General features: G+C 54.9%; 2 protein-coding genes across 14 annotated transcripts in view; one reads left to right on the top strand and one right to left on the bottom strand.

The window, feature by feature from the left end:
* Positions 1–22,224, top strand: part of Fanca (FA complementation group A) — a 39,886-nt gene that overhangs the window by 6,080 nt on the left and 11,582 nt on the right. For 7 of the 13 annotated variants that reach the window (XR_007343603.1, XM_015495930.2, XM_048792453.1 and 4 more), the window contains exons 8-29: positions 33–115; positions 591–624; positions 1,105–1,171; positions 3,614–3,723; positions 4,468–4,544; positions 4,856–4,997; positions 5,282–5,415; positions 6,612–6,722; positions 8,476–8,571; positions 8,652–8,711; positions 10,468–10,562; positions 11,269–11,329; positions 11,411–11,460; positions 14,322–14,395; positions 16,247–16,360; positions 17,827–17,963; positions 18,288–18,358; positions 18,619–18,715; positions 18,846–19,033; positions 19,897–19,993; positions 20,546–20,719; positions 22,039–22,112. Coding sequence is in view for 10 of the 13 variants with exons in the window: in XM_015495930.2 (XP_015351416.1) it covers positions 33–115; positions 591–624; positions 1,105–1,171; positions 3,614–3,723; positions 4,468–4,544; positions 4,856–4,997; positions 5,282–5,415; positions 6,612–6,722; positions 8,476–8,571; positions 8,652–8,711; positions 10,468–10,562; positions 11,269–11,329; positions 11,411–11,460; positions 14,322–14,395; positions 16,247–16,360; positions 17,827–17,963; positions 18,288–18,358; positions 18,619–18,715; positions 18,846–19,033; positions 19,897–19,993; positions 20,546–20,719; positions 22,039–22,112 (2,146 nt within the window). In the remaining 3 variants the exon portion in view is untranslated. Of the gene's footprint in view, positions 1–32; positions 116–590; positions 625–1,104; positions 1,172–3,613; positions 3,724–4,394; positions 4,545–4,855; positions 4,998–5,281; positions 5,416–6,611; positions 6,723–8,475; positions 8,572–8,651; positions 8,712–10,467; positions 10,563–11,268; positions 11,330–11,410; positions 11,461–14,321; positions 14,396–16,246; positions 16,361–17,826; positions 17,964–18,287; positions 18,359–18,618; positions 18,716–18,845; positions 19,034–19,896; positions 19,994–20,545; positions 20,720–22,038; positions 22,113–22,224 lie in introns of those variants that run through there. The other 6 variants (XR_007343605.1, XR_007343604.1, XM_048792456.1 and 3 more) reach the window with 3 other exon arrangements.
* The window catches only part of Znf276 (zinc finger protein 276), a 30,134-nt gene continuing 24,747 nt past the window's right edge, over positions 16,838–22,224 (bottom strand). Inside the window, exon 11 of the mRNA XM_048792464.1 lies at positions 16,838–19,070. Coding sequence (XP_048648421.1) covers positions 19,055–19,070 — 16 coding nt within the window. The 3' untranslated portion in view covers positions 16,838–19,054. The remainder of the gene's footprint in view (positions 19,071–22,224) is intronic.

Raw genomic sequence — 22,224 nt, forward strand, 5'->3', positions numbered from 1 at the left:
GTGTGTAAATACTTTGGTTTGTGGTTTTTCAGATTTTGTGGAGCTGTTGGTTTCACAGGGATTTCAGGAAAACTCGGATCTGAGAAGAGTGGAGGAGACTGGAACAATGTCCCAGGTAGGAGGCACAGCAGAGCAGGGAGCTGCCCGACTCAGCCTCCCAGCAGCAGTGGGCTGGGGCCTGAGGAGCAGGCCTCACCAGGTCTTGGCTCCTTTTGGAACTCCTGGGCTAGTGGCTGCCATTTGTTCTGTGTCCACACTTGTAAGTTTTGTGTAAGGAAATCATTTTCTGCAAAGTGACCACTGAGGGTGTCCTGAGTTTCCAGAGGTCTCCAGGGCAGGGGTCTTCACAGCAGCACAGGTCGATCCTGGCAGGTCAGGAGGGGAAGGGGTGCAGCCAGAGTTGGGGCTGTGGGTCCCGGCCTGGACCTCACGGGGGCATGCCTGGGTGTCATGGTGGGCAGCGTTGGGGGATTTCTAGGTTTGTGAAGGAATTTTGGAGGTGCTCTTTGTAGAGGTGGCAGGTGTGTCTAGTGCAAGTGCATGACTGCCCAGAGACTGCCGAATGACAGCCCCGTGCTCTGTTCTGACAGGTGGCTGCTGAGGTGCTGCAGAGCATGCTCTCATGTAAGTCGATGGCCCCTCCAGCTGGGAATGCGTGGTCTGCTCAGGAGCAGTCCCAGCTTTTCGGCCTTTCCCTGGCAGTAGCTGGCCGGCATGGTGTTGCAGAGCCCCGTTCAGTGTGGCTGCACAGTCAGCTCCAGGGCTGCACGGTGGTGCAGCTTACTGCAGCATCAGCAGCCTGCTGGCTGTGAGGAGCTTTCAAGCTGGCAGACCCAGCTGCGGACCCAGTTCAGTGGCAGAGCACTTCCTAGCTTGTGCCAAGCCCTGGATTCCATCCCCAGAACCACAAAAGAAAAGAAAAAGCTGGCAGGCCTTGGTGTCCTGAGGGTAGGCAACTGTCTGGCTGGACCTAGTGCCATCGGGATTTAAGGGCCTGCAGAGGCCTGAGACTCAGAAATTGACCCCTTGTCCCAGAGCACTTTAGGGTGGGTACTGACAGACTGTTAGCGCCTGCTGAGTGCTGCTTCTGTCCTGTGTTGTCAGTGGCACTTGACGCTTTGACTGCCGGCCTTCAGGAGGAGTCCTCCGATCACAGGGTGGTGAGCTGCTGGTATGTGGGCAATTTGGGGAAGGGTCCATGCTCATAGGGAGGCCAGGGGCAGAAGCCTTTGAGTGGAGGCCTTCCCATGGTATTTAAACACTTCTAGGGTAGCAACCCCTGGCCCAGGGCACCACTCTCTCCTTCATCTTCTGAGAGCCAGTAGGAGACCCACCCCTGTACTCCTGCTTCTGGAATCCCTCAGGAAATGGGGCCTGGTAGTTGCTCTTCTCCCTCCTGAAGTGAGCTGAGCCCCATGGCTTCCTCCTCTCTTTGCCCTCAGGCCGTACCACAGAGCTTCCCAGAACATGCTGCTGCTGTTGGTCCTCCCGCGTGGCCAGCCCCGCATTGCTCTCTGGGTCCTGCTCAGATCTGCCGTTGTCAGGCTTGGTCAGGGTGGCCTTCTCTTTCCAGGGCTCCGTAGACTCACAGAGTTGAGCATGGGAGGTGGGGGTCAGGATGTGCTTCAGTGCACAGTGGGTTAGGGCCTTGAGGGTGGAATCCCAAGAGGCCAGGTAGACGCCCCCATATTTCCAGGTCTTCTCAGTCTTTTTTTAGAGAGAGAGAGAATTTTTTTTTTTTTTATTGTTTAGTTTTTGGCGGATACAACATCTTTGTTTGTATGTGGCGCTGAGGATCGAACCCGGGCTGCACACATGCCAGGCGAGCACGCTACTGCTTGAGCCACATCCCCAGCCCTCTTCTCAGTCTTTTAAATTGTTTTGCTCTTGATTTTTATCTCTTACAAGGGGCTTGATGTGCTGAATGACTCAGTGTTTCTGTTGCAGTGGTTAAAACACCATTTTGTTATTGAGTTACGTGTGATGGTAGAGTGTATTTTGAAATACTATGTGTACTCACGTAAGAACCCTGGGAGGTTATGTTCAATTCATCCTACTGTCTTTCCCATCCCCTTCCCTTCCCCTCACTTTCCTGGCCAATCCGGTGAACCTCCACCACCCCCCACCACCCCCATTGTGAGTCAGCATCTGCATATCAGAGAGAATATTCTGCCTTTAGTTTTTGGGTTTGGCTTATTTCACTTAGCATGATACATTCCATCCATTTCCTGGCAAATGCCATAATCTCATTCTTTATGGCTGAGTCATATTCTATTGTGTATATGTACCACATTTTCTTTATGCATTCATAAAGGGCACCTAGGTTGGTTGCATAGCTTAGCCATTGTGAATTGAGTTGTATGAACATTGATGAGGCCATGTTGCTATAGTATGCTGATGTTAAGTCCTTTGGGTACAAAATTAGGAGTGTACCGCGTTATTTGTACGTGTGTATATGTGTGTGTGTGTTATTCTGCCCAAGCTACCAGAGCAAAATATAGTGGACTGTGTGGCTTAGCAGACATTTTCTCACAGTTCTGGGTCTAAGCTGGAGTTTGAGGGCCAGGAGGTCTGGCTGCTTGTGAGGACACTCTCTGGTGACCCTGTAATGAGGGCCTGTCTGTGCACCCTCAGGCAGGCTCCCCACTGAGCTAGGCTGGCAGGTCCGGCCCAGACGGCCTGTGGGCAGATCTCTGAGACAAGCTTCCTGAGTCAGGTGCCTTGCTGTGCTGCTTCTCCTCCTGTCTGTGTTTGGCTGTGCTACTTTAAGTTCAGACCTTCTCTCATGGGAATGGCCAGGCTCCCGCTGGCCCGGCTGCAGCGTGCTCTGTGGAGAAGGCTGGCAGGGCTGAGCTTGTCCCCAGCCGTGGTGAGCATGGGCCTCTTGTCTGCACCCTGCTGGCAGGGGTAGGACTTAACTGCTGGCCCCTTGGTTCTTGCCCCCTCGCTGCCTTGGCTGTGGGTGCATTACCGGTGTTGGGGAGTCTTGCACAGTGGCAGGCGGACCCCAGCCTAGGAACATCTGCCCCATGCTCCTTCCCTGCTCTCTCGGAGTCGTTGGCTTTAACAACAGCACAGCTGCCATAGCCACCGCACATGCCAGGTGCTATGCCCTGGTCTGCTCCTGGTGGCTGAGGCTTCCTGGCTGCCCATGGCCGCTCAGTTATGGCCCATCCTCCTTATCTGCTTCTCGCCTCCAGCCTGCCTCTGCACTCGCAGCTCCTCACTGCTTCATTTCTGTCTTGATAAGACCATTTTCCTTGGATTCCACTCAAAGCCTATAGCTGGCCAGGTGCAGTGGCCACACCTGTGATTGTAGGGACTCGGGAGGTTGAGGCAGGAGGATGCGAGTTCAAGACCAACCTGGGCAACTTAGATCCTCTCATAAAATAAAAAGGACCGGGGGGGGGGTGTAGTCAGTGGTAGAGCACCCCTGGTTTCTATTCCTTGTATCAAAAGAAGAAAGAAAAAACAAAAACCCCTGCAGCTTCATGGCCTGACCAAGAAAGCGCTTTTAAGGATAAAGAAAGGAGTGCCTGCGAGACCCACAGTGCGAGGACTGGTCCTGAAGGGGCGGCCTCCCCTCCTGAGAGTCTCCCTCTGCTGTGCTCAGGCTTGGCGTGTTCCAGGCTCTCCCGTGTGGTGGGGTTTCTGCCGATGTGCTGAAGAGGTTCCTCAGCCACACCCTGACCCAGGTTCTCACTCACAGCCCTGTACTGAAAGGTAGGCCCAGCACCTTGGCCCCTGTGCACTCTGGGGCAGCTCCCTGGGCCCTTGTGGATTCATGGCCCTGTCCTCTACAGAACTCGGGCCCTGAGACCTGAGGGTGCCGCTTAATGCTCTGAGTAGCCCCAGGTTTTCACAGGTCTCTGTTACCAAATGTCCTTTCATTTCAAAGTGATCTCCTGGGCTAGAGGTATGCCCTAGGGTAGAGCACTTGCCTGGAATGTATGAGACTATGGGTTTCATCTCCAGCATTACCAAAAAATAAGATAATTCTGAGTTTTCTTACGAGAAATTAAGAGAAAACAGAAGAATTATCACTTGTCTTGCTACCAAAATAGAAATATCTGCAATGCTGTCTGGAGAGGTGAAGGACCTGGAGAGAGAGGGTGGGCTCTGAGCAGACTTGCCATTGTATGTAAGGACTTGTGCAGAGCCTGAGTCCTGGAGCCAGCACCCCCAGGTCCCAAGGGAGATGGGCACTTCGCTGGAGTTAAATACACAAACTGAAACCCAACTCTCTTTCCATGTGGAAACTTTAAAAAATTTTTTTGGTTGTAGTTGGACACAGTACCTTTGTTTTGTTTATGTATTTTTATGTGGTGCTGAGGATCGAAGCCAGGGCCTCGCACATTCGAGGCAAACGCTCTATTACTGAGCCACAACCCCAGCCCCTCCAGGTGGAAGCTTTAAAACTGTGTGATAAATGCCAACCTGAAGCTCATGTCTGCTTCCCTCCTGGAGCCTCTGATGCCATTCAGAGGCAGCGAGAGTGGAGCTTCGTCAGGACCCACCCTCTGCTCACCACGCTGTACCGCAGGGTGAGTGTCTGCTGGCTGTCCTGTGCCTGCACTGCACCGGGGGTGGGGCGGGCGTCCGAGCTGAGGCTGGCTCTGGCTTGGGCTCTGTATCCTGGTCACTCCCTCATGGACACCGACCACCCCTTCTGAGACCAGTGTTTCTCCAGCCAGCGCTGGCCACTGTGAGAGGTGATGCCACTTGTTCCCTCAAGCACTCCTGGATCCTTGCTGGATCCGCCCTTCTGGTGCACGCCCCCCTCTGCAGGGAGAAGGCCCAGTGCTGGTGCCATGGGTTTGCTGTGGTCTGGAGGGAGCTGGGACTTTGATTTCAGCTCCTGGTGATGCTGAGTCCAGAGGAGTCGGTCGGCCATTTGCAGGAGGTTCTGGAGACGCGTGAGGTCAACTGGCAGCGCGTGCTGTCCTGTGTGTCCACGCTGGTCGTCTGCTTCCCAGAGGCACTGCAGCTGTTGCAAGGTGTGCACTCGGCTGCAGGGTGTGAGTGAGTGGGTGCACAGTGGTGGCAGCAGAACCTGCTGGGGGTCGAATCCACCCGAAGCCCTTCCTGCTGCCCAACTGTGAGCCCTGTTGCTGGGAAGGTCCAGATTGCCTGTGGCCGAGGAGTGAAGAGTGGTGCTACTTCCTCTGTCCAGTGGTCTGTGCTGCGATTGTGGCTTAGTCCTTGGGAAGCTGGTGTTTGGGAGGGCACATCCCAGCCAGGATGGCCTAATCTGCCTGCTGACAGTGTCACTGTCTGACAGATTGGGTGGCCCGTTTGATGGCCCATGCCTTCGAGAGCTACCATCTGGACAGCATGGTCACTGCCTTCCTGATTGTGCGCCAGGCTGCCCAGGAGGGCCCCTCTGTATTCCCATCCTACGCAGACTGGTTCAAGGTGAGTTTCCTGGGAAGTTGAGTGCCGTCCTCCTGGCTGGCTAGTGGAGGTACCATTGGGCTCCCAAGTGCTGCTATCTCATGAGAAAAGAGCTTCAGGATGGCTTTCTGGCAGCGATGTCCCTGACAGGCTTCCTCGTGTGTCTCCAAGTTTTGTTCTGTGTTCTCCTTCAACTGCTGGACAAAGGCTTTTTCCCTTTTTTTTTTTTTTTTGGTGGGGGGAGGATACCAGGGATTGAACTCAGGGCCACTCGACCACTGAGCCACATCCCCAGCCCTATTTTGAATTTTATTTAGAGGTAAGGTCTCACTGAGCTGCTTAGTGCCTCGCTATTGCTGAGGCTGGCTTTGAACTCGAGATCCTCCTGCCTCCGCCTCCGAGCCACTGGGATGACAGGGGTGGGCCACTGTGCCCAGTGTTCCTTCTCTCTAGTGGAGAGTCAGAAAACCCAGTAGGTGGCAGTGAAAGCAAGTGCTGGGCAACCTCAGCAGGACACCTGTGCCTGTGGTTTCCCTGGAGGTCTGAGGTACAGGCTTTGTCCTCGGAGGCCTGTGTCCTTGCTCTGTGTCCCTCCATTAGTCCACCTGCTCTGTGATTTGTCCTGCAGTTCCCCCACCTGCTGCTGTCAGACATGCCAGTGGAGGGCTTTGGAAGTGCTGGTCGAGAGCACACCAAGCTCTTCTGTGCAGGGCAGTGGGGAGGGTACACAGGAGGCTGCTCTTGACCCAGTGTTGCCCCTGTTCTCGCTGCAGCTGGGTCCTCATGAGGCCTGGAGCAGTAGCTCTGGGGTTGGCAGGAGCTGGTGCTCTGTGCCCCATAGTCAGCACAGGGCAGGTTCTGGTCTGTGGGAGCACTGCCCAGTCCTCTCCTAGGCTTGCTCTTTGCAGGTACACACTGTGTGCTCAGAGCCACTGCTGACCCAAAGCCTCCTTCCCCCAACCCCTCCCGCTTTGGTCCCTGATCCTGTTGTGGCGTCCTGCGGTAGATACCTGCTGCTCAGAATGGTTTTTGACTTTTCTTTGAGTAAACGTTCAGCCTCTTTCTCAGCCAGGGCACGGCTGTGACCTGTGGACCTGAATTGCTTCTCGTGTCTCTCTTTCAGCAGCAGCTTCTGCTTGTGGGCCAGACCGAGGCAGGGCATGCACAGCCTGTGGGCAGGTACCTCACTGAGCAGCACTTCTGCCTTCTCTCTCCAGGCCTCGTTTGGGAGTGCACGGGGCTACCACAGCTGCAGCAAGAAGGCTTTGGTCTTCCTTTTCAAGTTCCTGTCCAGCCTCGTGCCCTGGGAAGCCCCCCGGTACATGCAGGTGAGGAGCCGCCTGCAGCTGTGGTCCCTGGAGCTCTCTGCCCTCACTTGTCCCAGACCAACCTCTTCCTGTGGGCTGTCCTGCAGGTGCGGGGCCTGGGAAGATGTGGGCAAGACGAGAGGTGGTGTAGCCAGTAGAGACAGAGCTCATTTTCTTTTAAAAATGGTATTTTTTTTTTTTATGTGTTTAAGGAGAAGAATCTGGAAGGATATAGCCTGAACTGCCTGGGGTCATCACCCCTAGGAGTAGAGAGCAGGCAACAGACCTCTCGCTAGTTTACTGTAGTTTGAGTTTTTGTAACAAGTCCATTTTAGTTTCATGACAAGCCCCAGGCTGGGTGTGGGTGTCCACCTGGGGCCTCTCCCATAGAGAGGCTGGCGAAGGGAGTTAGAGACCTTTGGTTCATCAGCTAACTGCCCCAGTGCAGCCTGGGTTTTATTAGAGTATTGTGATCACAGGTGGTATGCGGGTGGTTTGGGCAGAACTGTACATACAGGGAGTTTGATGTCGGCCCTCCTGGTCCCCTCCTCTTCCCTCCCCCAGTCTCCCTCCTCTGTCTTCTGGTCTTCCTTTCCCTGTTGTTGATGTTTGATTGGTACTTGCTACAGTACATAAGTTCATGTGCATGTACGAGACATGATTCTGTTAGGTTCCCTCCACATTTTTCTCCTTTTCCCATTCCTTCTCCCTCTGGTCCTCCTCCTACCCACTGATCTTCCCTGTGTTTCTGTGTCTTCATGAAATCCGGTCCCCTCCCCAACTTTCCCTTACTTTCCTTTATCTTCCTCGTGGGAGAGAAAACACTTGATCCTTGACTTTCTGAGTCCGGCTTACCTAGCATGATGTTCTCAGTTTCTATCCATTTACCTGCAGATGCTGTGATTTTACTCTCATTATGGCTGGGTAGAACTCCGCTTTGTACACGTGCACATTTTCTCTATCTGTTCCTCTGTTTACGGGCACCTGTTCTGGTTCTGTAGCTTGGCTGCTGAGAATCATGCTGGTGTGGACACTGACGTCTCAGCCTCTACTCAGGAGTCCCCACTACATTCCAGAGGGGCTGTGCCCCCACAGCCAGGGGCTAGATCCTGCCGTGCCTGCCCACTCCCAGCTCTGGGCTGCTTCTGGGTGCTCTTGTGCTGAGGGAGGAGGAGCAGTCAATCTGAGCCCCCTGTGCACCCCAGCCCCCACCTCTGAGGGGCGAGGCACGCGGTCCCCAAGGCCTTCTCCCGCGCCCTGGCCTATGCAGAGCCTCTCCCGCATTCAGCCACCTGCTCTCTCTTGGGTCTCTTTGGTAGCTTCTCTGCCTTTTTTGCCTCTGGTGCAGCTCCAGCTGCTCGCCAGAGCCTGGGTTAGTCCTTGCAGGCCATGTCTTTCTGGGCTCCTGTTCCATTGTCATTTCTCCATGGACACAAGCTCAGTGTGGGGCGGTGGGCACCCTTTTCACAGCACACTGCCTGCTACGGATCCATCATTCTGGTAGTGTCACAGATGTGGCATTGGTGTGGACCTGCTGTCCTCTGGTTGACCGGGATGTTGGTGGGTTTCTGCAGCTGCAGGTGCCGCTGTACCTGGAGCCTGTGGCTGCCTGGCCCTGGTGTCCCTTCCACGCCTGGCCCTGGCGTCAGAGTTTCTTGTCTGCATTGTGCCTGGGGGTGGCCCTCTACTGCCCAGCATGTGTCCGGCCGTCGTGGCCGTCTTGGTGTGGCAGTGCCTGGTGCCCTGGGACTGATGTTGCCATGTGTCCTCGCAGGTGCATGTTCTCTACCCGCCCTTGGTGCCCGGGAAGTACCGCACCCTCCTCACTGACTACGTGGCCCTGGCCAAGACCCGGCTGGCTGACCTCAAGGCAAGTCTGCGCTGCGCTGGCCCTGCCGGCACCCACTGAAGCCATCTTTGTTTTCATGTTCTTGTTTTTCTTTTCTGAAGGTTTCTCTGGAGAATATGGGGCTCTACGAGCATTTGTCCTCAAGTGAGGATGTCACCGAGGTGGGTCGCCTTGGGCTGCTCTGTGGGTCTGGGGTCCGGCCCTCACTCCTGGGCCTCAAGCTCCAGCTCCTGGGCTCTCTCTGTCCTGCGCCTGGCTCGCGGCACTTCCCTGAGGGCGTCTGGTCAGTAGTGGCCCACAGTTGCCTCATTTGGGGTGGCTTGCTGCCAGGGTCTCGCGTACACCCCGAGTAGGCAATGGAAATGAGTTGCTCTTGGTGGAATGGGCTGGCTGCAGAATGAAAAAGCCAAGAAAGAGAAAATGATGAAAACACCACAGGGCACAGGAAGTGATTTTTAAAAGCAGGGGCGGGAGGGGTAGCCGATCTTAGGGACTGAGCTCTCACACTAAAAAGAAACCAAGGGCAAGCTGGAGCCCACGCTGGCTTTATTTATTATCAGGGAACATGAAAGGTTTTCCAGGGAATGTTCTTTTCCAAATAAGGTGGGAGGTGGGCTGTCCAGTTCCCAACGAGTTACGCCCAACTCTGGAGGCTATGAGAGGGGTCTTCCTTAGTAGAGCAGAGATAGAGGTCACGTGCATTGGGCAATCCATTGAATGGGAAGAGCCATAGAATAGCTTGCAATGCCAAACCTAGGTCTCCCTGGCTTCCATACAAAGAGAAGACCATCAAGTAATTCACGGTGGCTCTCCGTACCAGGGCTTCTTGGCCTTTGTGGGCTGGAGTGGAGAGGTGAGAGGTGGTTGGCTGCATTTGTCTAGGAATTATAGAGAAGTGCCAGTGGTTGTTATGGACCAGATGTCAGCTGGCCACGTGACACATGTGTTGCTGTAGAAACAGCTTCTCCATCTTTTAAGACTCTGTGCTGCGGTGAGTTGCTGAAGAATAGGTAGAGAGGCCACTGAAGTGCTCGGTGAACCACTGCCAGGCGGTGTCCTTGGAGATTTGGTGCTATTCATAAGTTACTCATGACTTTGACTTTTCGTAATTTTAAATTTCAAAAGTTAAGTCTCCACTTGTTCCCACCTAGGAATCCCCTTGAGGGCAGCCCCTGACATCCTAGCGGAGGCAGCAGACAGCGTCCCAGTCAATCCAGGCGCTCTGGCTTCTTAAGAGGGCTGAGCTGTCCCCAAGGGCCCAGGCTGCTGGGTTGGTGCTTTTGAGGGCAGAAGACAGCCAGCGTGGCCTCTTTCCCTGTTTGCATGTATCTGGAGGGTCTGTGTGCACATGCCAGGTCCCCTTTACCTCTCTGCATGCATTTGGAGGATCCATGTGCGTGTCCCAGTTCCACTTGCTGGGTAGTACCCTCCTCAACCTTCACCTTCATTTATGTAGTTTTTGCATAAATGAAGGGCCTAAAACATGCTGAGCATGTGCTTAGCTGAGCTACTTCCCAGCCCTAAGCTTTGACCTCCCGACTGTAGAGAATCCTGGCAGCGCCAATATTAGTCCGCTCTGTCACATTGTCCCCCATGCAAACTAAAGTGGAACAGCAGGCATGCCACTTAAGGCGGCTCCAGAGTGGCTCTTGCAGCCCTCCCCCACAGGCAGGTCCAAGAAGGTGGGGCTTGTGGGTTGGCCTCTGCTTCCTTACCTCCCTTTTTTTTTTTTAAAGAGAGAGAGTGAGAATTTTTTTAAAAAAAATTTTTTTTTTTTGGTTTTCAGCGGACACAACATCTTTGTCTGTATGTGGTGCTGAGGATCGAACCCGGGCTGCACACATGCCAGGCGAGCGCACTACCGCTTGAGCCACATCCCCAGCCCTCTTACCTCCCTTTTTCTCCTTCCCTGTGCAGAACCAGCCGCACAGCCAGGCAGCTCAAGACGTGGAGAAGGCCCTCCTAGTGTTTGAGCACACAGGGAAGATCCCAGTCCCAGTCATGGAGGCCAGGTAGGGGGCTGCTGGGCACGGTGGTGGCAGGGTCAAGAGCTGTGTCCTGCTGCAAGTTACAGGGTGCTCTTCCTCCCAGAAACAGCCAGTGGGTGCCCTGGAGTCACATGGGAGGGAAGACCACAGGCCAGTGTAGCAGTGGTGGGTTTTTGTATTTTTGGTGCTGGATTAAACCCAGGGATGCCTAACTGCTGAGCTACATCCCCAGCCCTTTTGATTTTGAGACTGGAGTTGTCTCACTAAGTTGCTAAGGCTGGTCTTGAACTTGCAATCCTCTTGCCTCAGCCTCGGGAGTCTCTGAGATTACCAGTGCTCGCCACGATGCCTAACTCAACAATGGTTTTCTAATTAATGCTTGCTTAGGGACCAAAATGGAGTCAGTCCAGGGAATTGAACAGCAAACTTGATTGGATTCAGTGTGGTCCCAAAACACCCAGAATCGTGGTTGCTACCAGTGCAGGCAAGACTGACTGTAGCTCCTGGGATTGAGCGCAGATCCAAGGAAAGAATGGTCCCCGCTGACCCTGCCTACTCCTGGGCGGGCGGTCGTGTCCCAGACTCCCTGGAGTGCAGGGCTGTTGCCCCACTGATGCCCTCTGCAAGACTCATCCCAGCATCCTGGAAAGAGAACGGCAGACGGGTAGGCAGCAGCCTTGTGCAGAGCACCTGGACTGACTGTGGTGCTGTCTGCTTCTCTGTGCTGCAGCATATTCAGGAGGTCATACTACCTGTCCCACTTCCTGCCTGCCCTGCTCACACCGCGAGTGGTGAGTACGACGGACGTGTCCATGCATGTGGCCACCTCTGGAATCGAGACCCTCCTCACTGGGCTCTGGTTCTTTCCACAGCTCCCGTCAGCCCCGGATTCCCGAGAGGCGCTCATAGAAGCCCTGAGGAGGTACATGGAAGCTTTTCCAGAAGGGCTTTGATGATGCAGAGAAGTGTGCTTCTCTTTTAGAGAAATGTCTTTCACCTGTGTTTATTGTAAAATGTTGGCTCCAAAAGTAGCTGGTTATGATTTTTTTAAAACAAAGTTTGCTCAATTCTCAATATCACCGCTTAGTATCATTCCTGAGTGAAACTTTGGGAGACTGGGTTAGTGTTGACGTTCCAGTTCATAATTGTGGTAAGAGGATTTAGGGATAGAAGGAAAGGAAGAGCTTGAAGAAGCCTCAGGTGGAAGGACTAGGGTGGCCCTCGAGATTCACCAGGATCCTGGGGTCTTGGATAGCGCGCCCACAGGTGGCCTCCACTGGTGGTGGAGGGTGGGTGCCTGCAAGGCCCTTCTTCCTGAGGGAGGTAGGAAGTGCCTGCTGTTTCCAGGGCCCATGGGGGCTGGCAGGAAAAACCTCTAGCATCCTTGTTTTTATTTATTTGTGATATAAATAAAGTATTTCTGATACATAGAACTGCACATACAGCAATTTAAAACACATTTAAAGTACCACCATGAACCTCCACCCATATTTTGCTATCTTTGCCTTTTAAAATAGATTCTTTCTGCTAGGCCAGAGCCCTTGGGTGTTTCCACACCCTCGCCAGCATTGTTTTCATTTTTCCGTAGGAGCATTTACAGTGGGTGAGAGTTGGCATCTTGTGTGTTTTTTTTTTGGGGGGGGGGGGGAATTGCGGTTGGAATCCAGGGGCCCTCAACCACTGAGCCACATCCCCAGTCCTATTTTGTATTTTATTTATGGTCTCGCTGAGTTGCTTAGTGCCTTGCTGTTGCTGAGGTTGGCTTTGAACTCACAGTCCTGCTGCCTCAGCCTCCCGAGCTGCTGGGGTTACAGGTGTGTGCTCCATTGCTCCTGGCTCACACATCAGGTTTTCGTCTTCGGCTGCGACCAACACAGCCAGAGCTTCACTTGGCGGCCCATCGTACTCTGGCTCTGTTCTAGCTGCTGTGTGGCGTTCTCTCTCTGCTGAGCACCCTCTCAGCACACACCACTCATCAGGTCTCACAGACTGAACGGCCAACAGCTGTCCATGGCTGCAGGCTGGACTCTTGAAGCACAACTTCAGTGAACCTCCTCAGGGTGTGTCTGGGAACGCTGGGAGCTTCTAGCGCAGTGACAGTGAGTCTTCCGTTCTCCAGTGTGTCCTTCTGTGCATCTTTTGTAGACGACTACTGATGACCTAGATTTCATTGCTACGGCAAACAGCATGTTCTCTTGAATTCTTTCTTCGGGTATGGCTGAGGTTTGGGTATCCAGGTGTCTGGCTTCTATTCTGGTTGTTAGCCGCTGGCCTCTTGCCTTCTGTCATGCTGTGTTAGGAAGGAGTGTTGGTTTAACCTACAACGACAGCAGTCTGATGCTCACTGCAGTAGGAATGCTGCTGAGAGTCACCCTGGATCAGGTGCTCGTGGTGACTGCTCTGGGTGTGTCTCTGTGTGGAGGAGCCCTCTCGCTGGCCCACTCAGGACTTCCTGAGGGTCGAGTTCTCAGGACGATCATGCTCTTCTCCTGGTCCTGTGGTAATGCCTGAGGTAGGTTTTTCCTGCTGTTGAACTGTCCTTGCCTTCCTGGGATGTCCCTGCTGGGATGAGGTTTTGTTAGGAACTGCTGGACGTGATATGGTGATGGTCGGGGCAAGTTTCACCAAGCCTGAGCCTGATCCTCTTCGTGTACCTTGGCTGCCTAGGCAGTGACGTTTTCGTGCTTTACAAGATGGAACTTGTAACTTGGAACTGAGATTCCTATGGCTGAGGCTTGGGCCAAGCTTGGCTGCATAGCTGTCTGGTCCTGATGACGTCTGTGGTGTCAGTGACTCTGTTTTGTGAATAGCTATTAGGTTAGCCAGGTTTTTTTTTTTTTTTAATTTTTTTTTTTTTATTCCTCTTGAGTCTTTTGTAGGTTTCTAGAAAACCTGTGTCATCTAGGTTTCAAATTCATTGACATAGCGTCGTGCATACAGTGGTGTGGGGAGCCAGCAGGGGCTGGTGCTGCCTGGACACAGGGCAGTAGGCCATGGCACAGGACATGGAGGACAATTGCGTCGCCACAGATAGGTCACCAAGCCTCCTTCCAGGGTGGGGACTACTTGTTACGCCTGATGCAGAGGCCTGTAGTGCATTCTGCCAGCCCTAGGGACAGCATCGAAAGTGCTTGCTGCAGGCCCTGGGAGGGATCAGCACAGATGCCCAATGGGTTGGTCTGCGCCTGGCACCTGCAGAGAGACTGGCAAGAAATGAGCATGAGGGCATAGCTGTGCTCCAGATTAAAGCCCAGAGCGGCAGAGCAGAGTCTCAGGAGGCGGCCTGGAGATGGGTCACACAGACTGTCAGCGAGTTCTGCCTGGGTGTGACGTGTCACTTGGGTCTTCCGGGTCTTCTTAGTAGTGATGGCTATTCATAATCACGCTTGGTGTGTTGTGGAGGAAGTACCATGCAAAGCCTATGTATGTTTTTTTTCTTAAACCATTATGGAACCTGGTGCAGTGGCACACACCTGTGATCCCAGCGACTTGGGAGGCTGAGGCAGGAGAATCGTAAGTTCAAGGCCAGGCTCAGCAACTTAGCAAGACCCTAAGCAACTCAGTGAGACCCTGTCTCAATAAAAAGGGCTGGGATGTGGCTCAGTGGTTAGGTGCCTCTGGGTTCTATCCCTGGTAACAAACAAAAACCAGGATAGTACTATACACAGTGAAGTATCATTTATTTAAATTTAATGTTTTTTACTTTGCAAAACAGTTTAGGAGTCAGAAACTAGGGAATTAAATTGTCATGATTGACTTGAATATTGTTGTCTTCTGATCCAGAGCAGATAAAATCCCCCAGTCTCTGTATGCTGCCTACTGCCAAGCCTGCTCTACTGCTGAGAAGCCTCCAGAAGGTAGTCTTGCCCTTGCTGGGGCTGATGCTTCCCATTTCCCTGGCTCAGAGCCCCTGCCCCCAAGGCTGCATCAGTGACCGCCAGGGCTGTTCATAGTGACACCGAATGAGATGGGGGTTCCATAGGTTGCCTGAACCTGGCTCTTATAAGGGGTGTTTGGAGCGGAAGCCCCTGTGCCTGCCAGGTGCCTGTGCTGACTCCTGCAGGCACAGTAGGTGCCATGATGTGTGGCTCCTCTGGTGCCTTAGATGGCCCCGTGAACCACATAGGGAACAGCTGGTGGCGGAGGCCCCACTTGCTCTGTGAGCACGGAGCGCGAGGCGGAGCTCCACAGCCCTGCAGGTCGCTGTCGCACACGTCTGCACATGCACACCCGTGTCCTTTCTGCCAGCTCTTGCAGCAGCAGGGAAGGGCCCTGTCCAGAGCAACCTGGTGCTTTGCCCTGTCATTTTGTCACAGGGACCAGCACCTCGTCATTGAAGCAGAGAGTTTGTGGGTTTTGGTTTTGGGTTTTCTTCTTGGTGCTGAGGTTAATCCTAGCGATACACTGCCACTGAGCTGCACCATCCCTTTTTATTTTCTACTTTGAGACAGGGTCTCACTCAGCTGCCTCCAACTTGTGATCCTCCTGTTTCAGCCTCTAAATCACTAGCACTGCAGGCGTACTGTGTCCATCTTTGTGTTTGTTCCTTTTTTATGTCCCTTGACATCTGTAGGGCCATGCAGGCTGAACAAGCCTGTTCTGTTCGACATAGTCCTCTCTCCAGTTCTATCTATCTCCAACCCTCCTTCCATAGGCCTAGACAGTTCCCCGCGGTTGTGGAGACCCAGGAGAAGCTCTGGCAGGGACCAGTGCTGTGTTGGGGACAGCTGGGAGGTCTGACGCCTTAGCCACATGGTGAGGGTTTCTCTTCAGAGAGTTGCCCTCCTTCACACCTTCCTACTTTAGGGGACCAAGCCCTAACCCTCATGCTTCTAGGCAAGTGCTCTACCACCGAGCTGTACTTACTTCCCAGAAATTTTTTTGATACCCAGGATTGAACCCAGGGAGTGCTTAACCACTGAGTCACATCCCCAAACCTTTTTGTTTTATTTTTGAGTCAGGGTCTTGGTAAGTTGCTGAGGCTGGCTTTAAACTTGCTACCCTCCTGCCTCAGCCTCCCGAGCCTCCGGGATTACATGTGTGTGCCACTATGCCCGGCCGACCCAGACCTTTTTTAAATTTTGTTTTGAGACTCAGATTCATGACCCATGCTGAGTCACTGGGTCACAGGCCTGCGACCCTGCCCTCAGCTCCTGGGTCCCCAGGTGCTTTCATGGCGTGTGGTGGAGTTCTCGAGCAGAGCCATGGCTGCCAGTTCCTGCTGGGCGAGACCCACAGGCGCAGCGTGCACTGGTGAGTGTGTGCCTCTGCAGCCAAGCCACATGTGAGCTTGCTGTGCTCTAAGGCACGCCTCTCCTTTTCTAGCGAAAACGATGTGAGAGTTTAAACCAGGATCTTTTGCCAACGTGTCTCCTGAGTAGATGTAGCCGCAGGCTGAGCTGGTGACAGTCGCCAGCTCTGTCCCAGGCGTGCTGGGGGATGTGGATGTGTGGCTGCCTCCCTCAGTCGTCCAGCTGGGATGCCCACCTGCCCCTGCCCCCATCTGTGCAGCTCTGTTTCCATTACACCTGTGCGTTCACACTCCTGGCTGTGGTCTGCAAAACTGCTTTTCTTCACTTTGTTTGTTTATAAGCACCTTTGATGTGACACGCTGTACACAGTGTCAGAGAGAGGATCCATTGTCTGTCCTTGACACCTAGGCCTGGCATCTGCAGGAACCTGTTTCCCCTCTGCCTCCCCTCCCTCAGGTGCAGCCTTGGGAATGAGGGCAGAACCCACCCATGCCGAGGAGCCCCTGGGACCACTCAGGGTTGCGCTGACAGAACTCAGAGCCTTGATGGCAGACCCCACCCAGGCTGACGGTGAGGACGGGGTGTCTGATAGAGTGTGCGTGTTCTGCGTGAGTGTGCAGTGTGGGGTTGGAGCCATGGCAGTGGAGGCTGTGTCTTTCCTCTGGTCTCACTGCAGCTGCCTAGACCCTGGGCAGAGATGAACACTGTGCTATTTGGCAGCCAGTGGGATGGGCAATGGAGGAAGAAAGCTGAGCAGAGCTCGTAGGAGGCTGTTTCTCCAGTATCCTGGCTGTCTGTGTTAATGTGAAGTACACTGGGCCTCTACTCTGTCTCTGAAAACACTGAGTGGGGGTGAAGGCTTCATGCATGGAGTGAGAGCATGCATAGCCCCTTAGCACTTGGTGCAACCCAGCAGTCTGTGGCAGTGAAAACTGACTGCAGGACGTTCAGATTCTTACTAGGATGCAGAATCTGAAATAAGTAAGCCACATGTTTCCTGAGCGTATTGCCACTTACTGTTGCTATAACAAAATACCCAACACTGGGTAATCTTTAAAGAAATAAGGTATATTTAGTTCACAGTTCTGGAGGCAGGCAGTCCCAGGCTTGACTGTATGTGCAGAAGGGCACAGGCAAGCAGGAGGCCAGAGAGACCAGGACGATCAGGCCTGTGCTTTTGTGACAGTCTCTCAGCCTCCTGGGAGGCCCAGTAGTGTCCTGGAGAACCACAGCAGGCCTTGTGAGGTGGTGCCCCTGGGACCCCACCACGCCCACCAACGCCACCACCACCCTGGGAACAAACCACGCCCACCGTCACACAGAGCAACCAGTTTCAGTTGTCACACAAACAGCCCCGTAGCACTGCAGCTCTGGGGTCCAGCCCCTCCCTGAGGCCGCCTGCACAGGCTGGAGACACAGCCTTTCAGAGCCGTGCTCGCGTGGTCCTGGGGTGCTCTTGTTGTGTTTTTTGAGGCTGGGCTTGCTAGACTCAAACACCTGGGCTCTAGTGATGCTCCTGCCTCAGTCTCCCCAGTGGTAGCACCACAGGCCTGTGCTGCCAGGCCTGGCCAGGACGTGGCCCTTGGAGGGCACTGTGAAGAGTTCTGCTCTTAAGCCAGAACCTGAAAAGGTCAGCTCAGCTGCTTCCTGAGCCACAGGTTTGCATGCTTGAGTGGGGTGGTCGCCCCTCGTCTCGCCCCTCGTCTCGCCCCTCGTCTCGCCCCGGCTGTCCAGTGCCGTGTGGGAGGGTTGGGCTGGGGTTTCAGAAGCCAAAGGCTGATCCCCGAAGAAGGAGCAATGGAAGCAGGCCCAGCATGTCCACACCACATGTGCTCAGTGTCACGAGGCATAGGTCCCCGTGTGTCCGTGGTCTGATCACTGCCTCCCCCAATGAGAATGAGCTTTGCCACTGCCTGGCTGGGGTGTGGGAGCCAGCTGGTGGCCGAGGCTTTTTAGCTTTCTGCGAGGCCATGTCAGCCCCTGAGCACTGGTCTACCCCGTGTCCTGTCTTCCCTGGGTGGTTTCTCTACCTGCAGTCATATCTGCGCAGATGGCCGTGGTTTCTGAACGACTGAGCGCGGCCTTGGGGCCTGGTGAGGATGGCAGCCCCCGTGGCAGAGGGAGGATTCAGCTCAACGTCCTTGCTCCAGAACTTCAGCAGCAGCAGCAGCTGGTGGGTGCAGGCTGCGGCACCAGCCGCTTCGTAGGTTATGTCAGGAGCTGGCTCAGGCTTCAAAGACCTGGGCCCTCCCTGCCCAGGCCAGCCAGCCCGTTTGTGTGCGTCCTGGCTGCAGACACCTTCTGCAGCCCCAGGCCTGAGTCTCTACTCACCCTTTTCGGCTGCTCAGCATTGATTTCCAAGTCCTGGACGAGTCCTGGACTCGGCAGGGGTGGGGGTCCCGGGACCAGCTGCCCTGCCATCTCCCCATGCTTGCACAGGCTGCTTCCCGTTGCTAGTGGTGGGAGCTACAGCCGTTGGTGGCCATGTCCCTCCCAGGTGGTGGACCTCCTGCTCTCAGCTTTCTGTCAGAGCCTGATGGTGGCCTCCAGCTCTGCCCCTCCAGAGAGGTAAGGGCTCAGGAGTTTGACTAGGTGATCCTGGGCTGTCCTGGGGCATCAAGATAGCAGGCCAGGCCGGAGTGAGCTCAACTTCCAGGAGCAGGTGTCCAGGCCGACTTCCAAAAAGTGGGGATTTGTAGAAGTCTTGTTGTCCTTGGTCCCTGTTTGGAGGAATGACCTGGCCCTTGGTAGGCCTCTGCACCTGGATCAGCTGTGGGAGTGGTGTGTGGGGCTGTGAGGGGCCAGGGCCTCACCTCTGTTATCTACAGGCAGGGTCCCTGGGCAGCCTTCTTTGTGAGGACCCTGTGTGGACCTACGCTGCTCCCTGCAGTCCTTACCCGCCTCTGCCAGCTGCTCCACCACCAGGTAGGCTCCCCCTTCATGCAGGCCACACGGGGGCTGCTCCAAGGGCTGGGCAGCCTGGCTAGTCCTCCAAGCACAGGAGCCTTCTGGCTGGGGGGCTGTCACCAGCTCTGCCACTTGTCCCTCTTTTCAGGGCCCACGCTTGAGTGCCTCACATGTGCTGGGCTTGGCTGCCCTGGTTGTCCACCTGGGTGAGCCTGGGTCTGCACTCCCGGAGGTGGAGCCAGGCCCTCTTGCCCCGGCCAGCAGCCTTCCTGTCCCCAGGTTCCTCGACAGCCTCCTGACGTGCCACACCAAGGAGTCCTCGCTCTTCTGCCTGAGGTAGGCCGACTCTCCTCTCAGTCACTGCTCTCCTCTCCTGGGAAAAGAAATAAGCCTTCATCAGATAATACCCTGGAGGACTGGGTGGGCTGGGGTGCGGCTCAAGGAGAGCACTGGCCCAGCATGTGCAAGGCCTGGGGCCTTATCACTAGCCCCCAGAAAAGATAGACGTGTAGAGGGAGAGGTTTCCACCTTGTGGACGTCTCTGATACACCTTGGTCACTGCGCAACTCCTAGGGAGGGTGTCGCTGCTGATTTCTGGTGTGGATGCTCCTGGGTGCCTTAGGAGTGGTGGGGGCGCCCACGCACACCTGCAGCCTGGCCCCACGCCATCTTTGCTGCGTCTCCTTTCTTGCTCCCCACCTTCCTGGTGCTCTGGTCTCGGGGGCGGGGGGGGCGGGGGGCAGAAAGGCTCTGTTCCTGTTCATCGTTGCCTCTGCACATCATCACAGCTGGTCTTATGTGACTGGCTCCGCGGAGGCCGAGGCCATGCTCAGGGATGTCCCCTGTGTGCGAAGAAGCATGCTCATCTCTCAGGACACGCCTGAGCACACCTTTCACTGGCTCTGAGGACTCCTCCTCTTCTGTTCATGGGGATGACACACCCTCAAGTCCAGGGTGTCCACCTCCCTCCTGGCCGTGTCCCTTACAGAACACCCAAGCTCCTGGTTGGTCTGAGGCGGGTGGTACCAGTTCAGCCCTTGCACACCTGAAGTGCACCTCTGCCTCGTGTGGTCAGGGACTTGTGGGGATGGCAGCTGCAGCTCAGGGGATGGCTGGGGATGGCTGCTCGGGCCCCCAGGCCAGAAGGTGCTGAGGTCAGTGTAGCGAGCCCTCCATGGTTGTTGCTGCTCTGTTGGCAGGTTCTGCACGGCAGCGCTCTCTTACGCTCTGTGCAGGGTCTCTCCCCGGCCCTGCGACTCTTGGCACAGCTGTTTGTCTCCAGGTCTTGTCAAGAAGGTAGGTGTACGGGTTCCTGGTCTTCTGTACTGCAGAGGCCAGGTCTGCCACTGTCGCAGGTTTCGGTGGGCATCGGGCCTTGGTTGGGGACTGCCGTGGCCATCTGGGGTGTCTCCCTACTGAATCTGGGTGTGAAGTAGCAGCTGCACCTGTCTGCTCCTCTTTTAAAGAAACAGACACTGGCATTCACAGGGTGTGTTCACGAGAAGCTTCTTTCCATCTAAAGGAGAATCCTAAGGCTTTCATCTAGTGGATCCTGCTGCGTTTGTCAGAAGGGCAGACTCCTTGGGCGTTCCATCCCTGAATGTCCACAGTGGGGGCAGCGGGTACCACAGCCCAAACCCCTCCCACGAGGCCAGGGCAGACCTTTGGAAGGTGGTGTGGCTCCAGCCCTCTACGTTCGGGCCTGCAGCCCCAGACGCAGTTGGATGCACTCACAGACGCCAGCTCGGGGCAGCAAATGCCAAGCGTGGGGGACACTTTGCCCCCAAGGTCACCTGCGGGGCACGGCTGGGGGAACGGTGTTCTGGCCTTACCATGTGTCTCTTTCAGTTCCAGTTTCTTGTGTTCAGATTCTTCTCAGAGGCCCGGGTGCCTCTCCCTCAGGAGGATGCAGCTGGCCTTCCCTGGGGACCCCTGTGCCTTTCCCCTGCAGATTGGAAGATGGCCACACTGGCCCTGTGGAGACAGGGCCACTTCCAGGAGCTGCTCACCGGGGAGTTTCGTGTAGGTTGCCCCCTCCCCACCTGGGTGTGTGAGCGCTGAGCTGAGAGGCATGAAGCCCTGGGGTATGCAGGCCCACTCTGCACTGAGGCCACTAGAGCTCCATGTGCAGCTGTGAGAAACTCTGTGGAAATACCTGATGTGCTTCCCAGGCTCCCCCAGCCGTCCCTGGATTGAATCCAGGGGTGCTCTACCACTAAACTCATATATATTTTGAGATAGGGCCTCATTAAATTACTGAGGCCGGTCTCTCAACTGTGATCCTCCTGTCTCAGCCTCCCATGTCGCTGGGATCACAGGTGTGAGCCTCTGTGCCTGGCCCAATAGTAACTTTTTACAGAAGATTTTAAGGGTGAATTAAAAACACATTGCAGCCGAGTGCGGTGGCGTGCCTGTAATCTTAGAGGCTTGGGGGACTGAGGCAGGATTGTAAGTTCAAAGTCAGCCTCAGTGAAAAGTGAGGCGCTAAGCAACTCAGAGAGACCCTGTCTCGAAATAAAGTACAAAATAGGGGCTGGGGATGTGGCTCAGTGGTTAAGCACCCCTGCAGTCAATCCCCAGTACCCCCCCGTCCCCCCCCCCCCACACACAAAAAAAACCACATTGCTGCTCCACCATTCCCTCGTGTGTCTGAACAGTTGTTAAGTTAGGGAAAAAACCTGAAAGGTGGGTTGCACGACTTTCCCAGCTTGTTCAGCATCCCAGTGTGGGAGGGGCGTGGCAGCTCCTCCCAGGGGCCCCATGGAGGCAGAGGGGCCTGCTCCCAGCTTGCACCTGGTTGCCTGGCCTTCGCCCTCACCCTCAAAGGGTCTGCTGAGGGTCCCCATAGTGTGAGGCTTTGAGAGCAGCCCACCTGCCCACATCTGTCTGTAAAACTGCTCTGGGAATCTTCAGACAGGAAGTGGGCTGTGAGGAATACCTGAGCAGTGGTTATTCCCGCAGGGCTCCCCCCCAGTGCAGGGAGCCAGGAACTCATCTGTCTTGGCTTTGTGTGTGTGTGTGTGTGTGGGGGGGTGTGCAGCACATGGGCCAGCGGCTCAGGGCTGGGCAGTGAGCAAGGATAGCGTCAGAGCTCCATGGCACCTGTCCTCACTTCTCGGGCTTGGAGCAAATGCACTTGGTAGAAGAGGCGAGTGTGGAACCTGTGATCTGAGAGGCCTGGGTCTCTTGGGGATGGAGTGTGCACAGGTGTTTCCTTGACAGAATTGGGGCCCTTTCTGTCAGGCTCTTCAACTGCAGTTGGCTTTAGACAGGCCTTTGTTTTGGGGATAAAGCAACAAGTGTGTGGAGTTTGCCCTGCACTGACCACCCTTGTCTCTCAGCTAACCTTTGGGGACTGGCTGCAATTGGAACTGGAAATCCAACCTGGAGCCGATGCCCTGTCAGACACAGAGAGGTGAGTGTCTGTGGGAGCTCCTCAAAAATGGCCTCAGTTTTCTACCAAAGTTTGTCTTTTTTACCTTCAGTGCAACATTCATGTTAACTGTGTAGCCTCTGCACCAATTCTA

Source organism: Marmota marmota, unplaced genomic scaffold (assembly GCF_001458135.2).
Source record: "Marmota marmota marmota unplaced genomic scaffold, marMar, whole genome shotgun sequence".
NCBI classification, from domain to species: domain Eukaryota; kingdom Metazoa; phylum Chordata; class Mammalia; order Rodentia; family Sciuridae; genus Marmota; species Marmota marmota.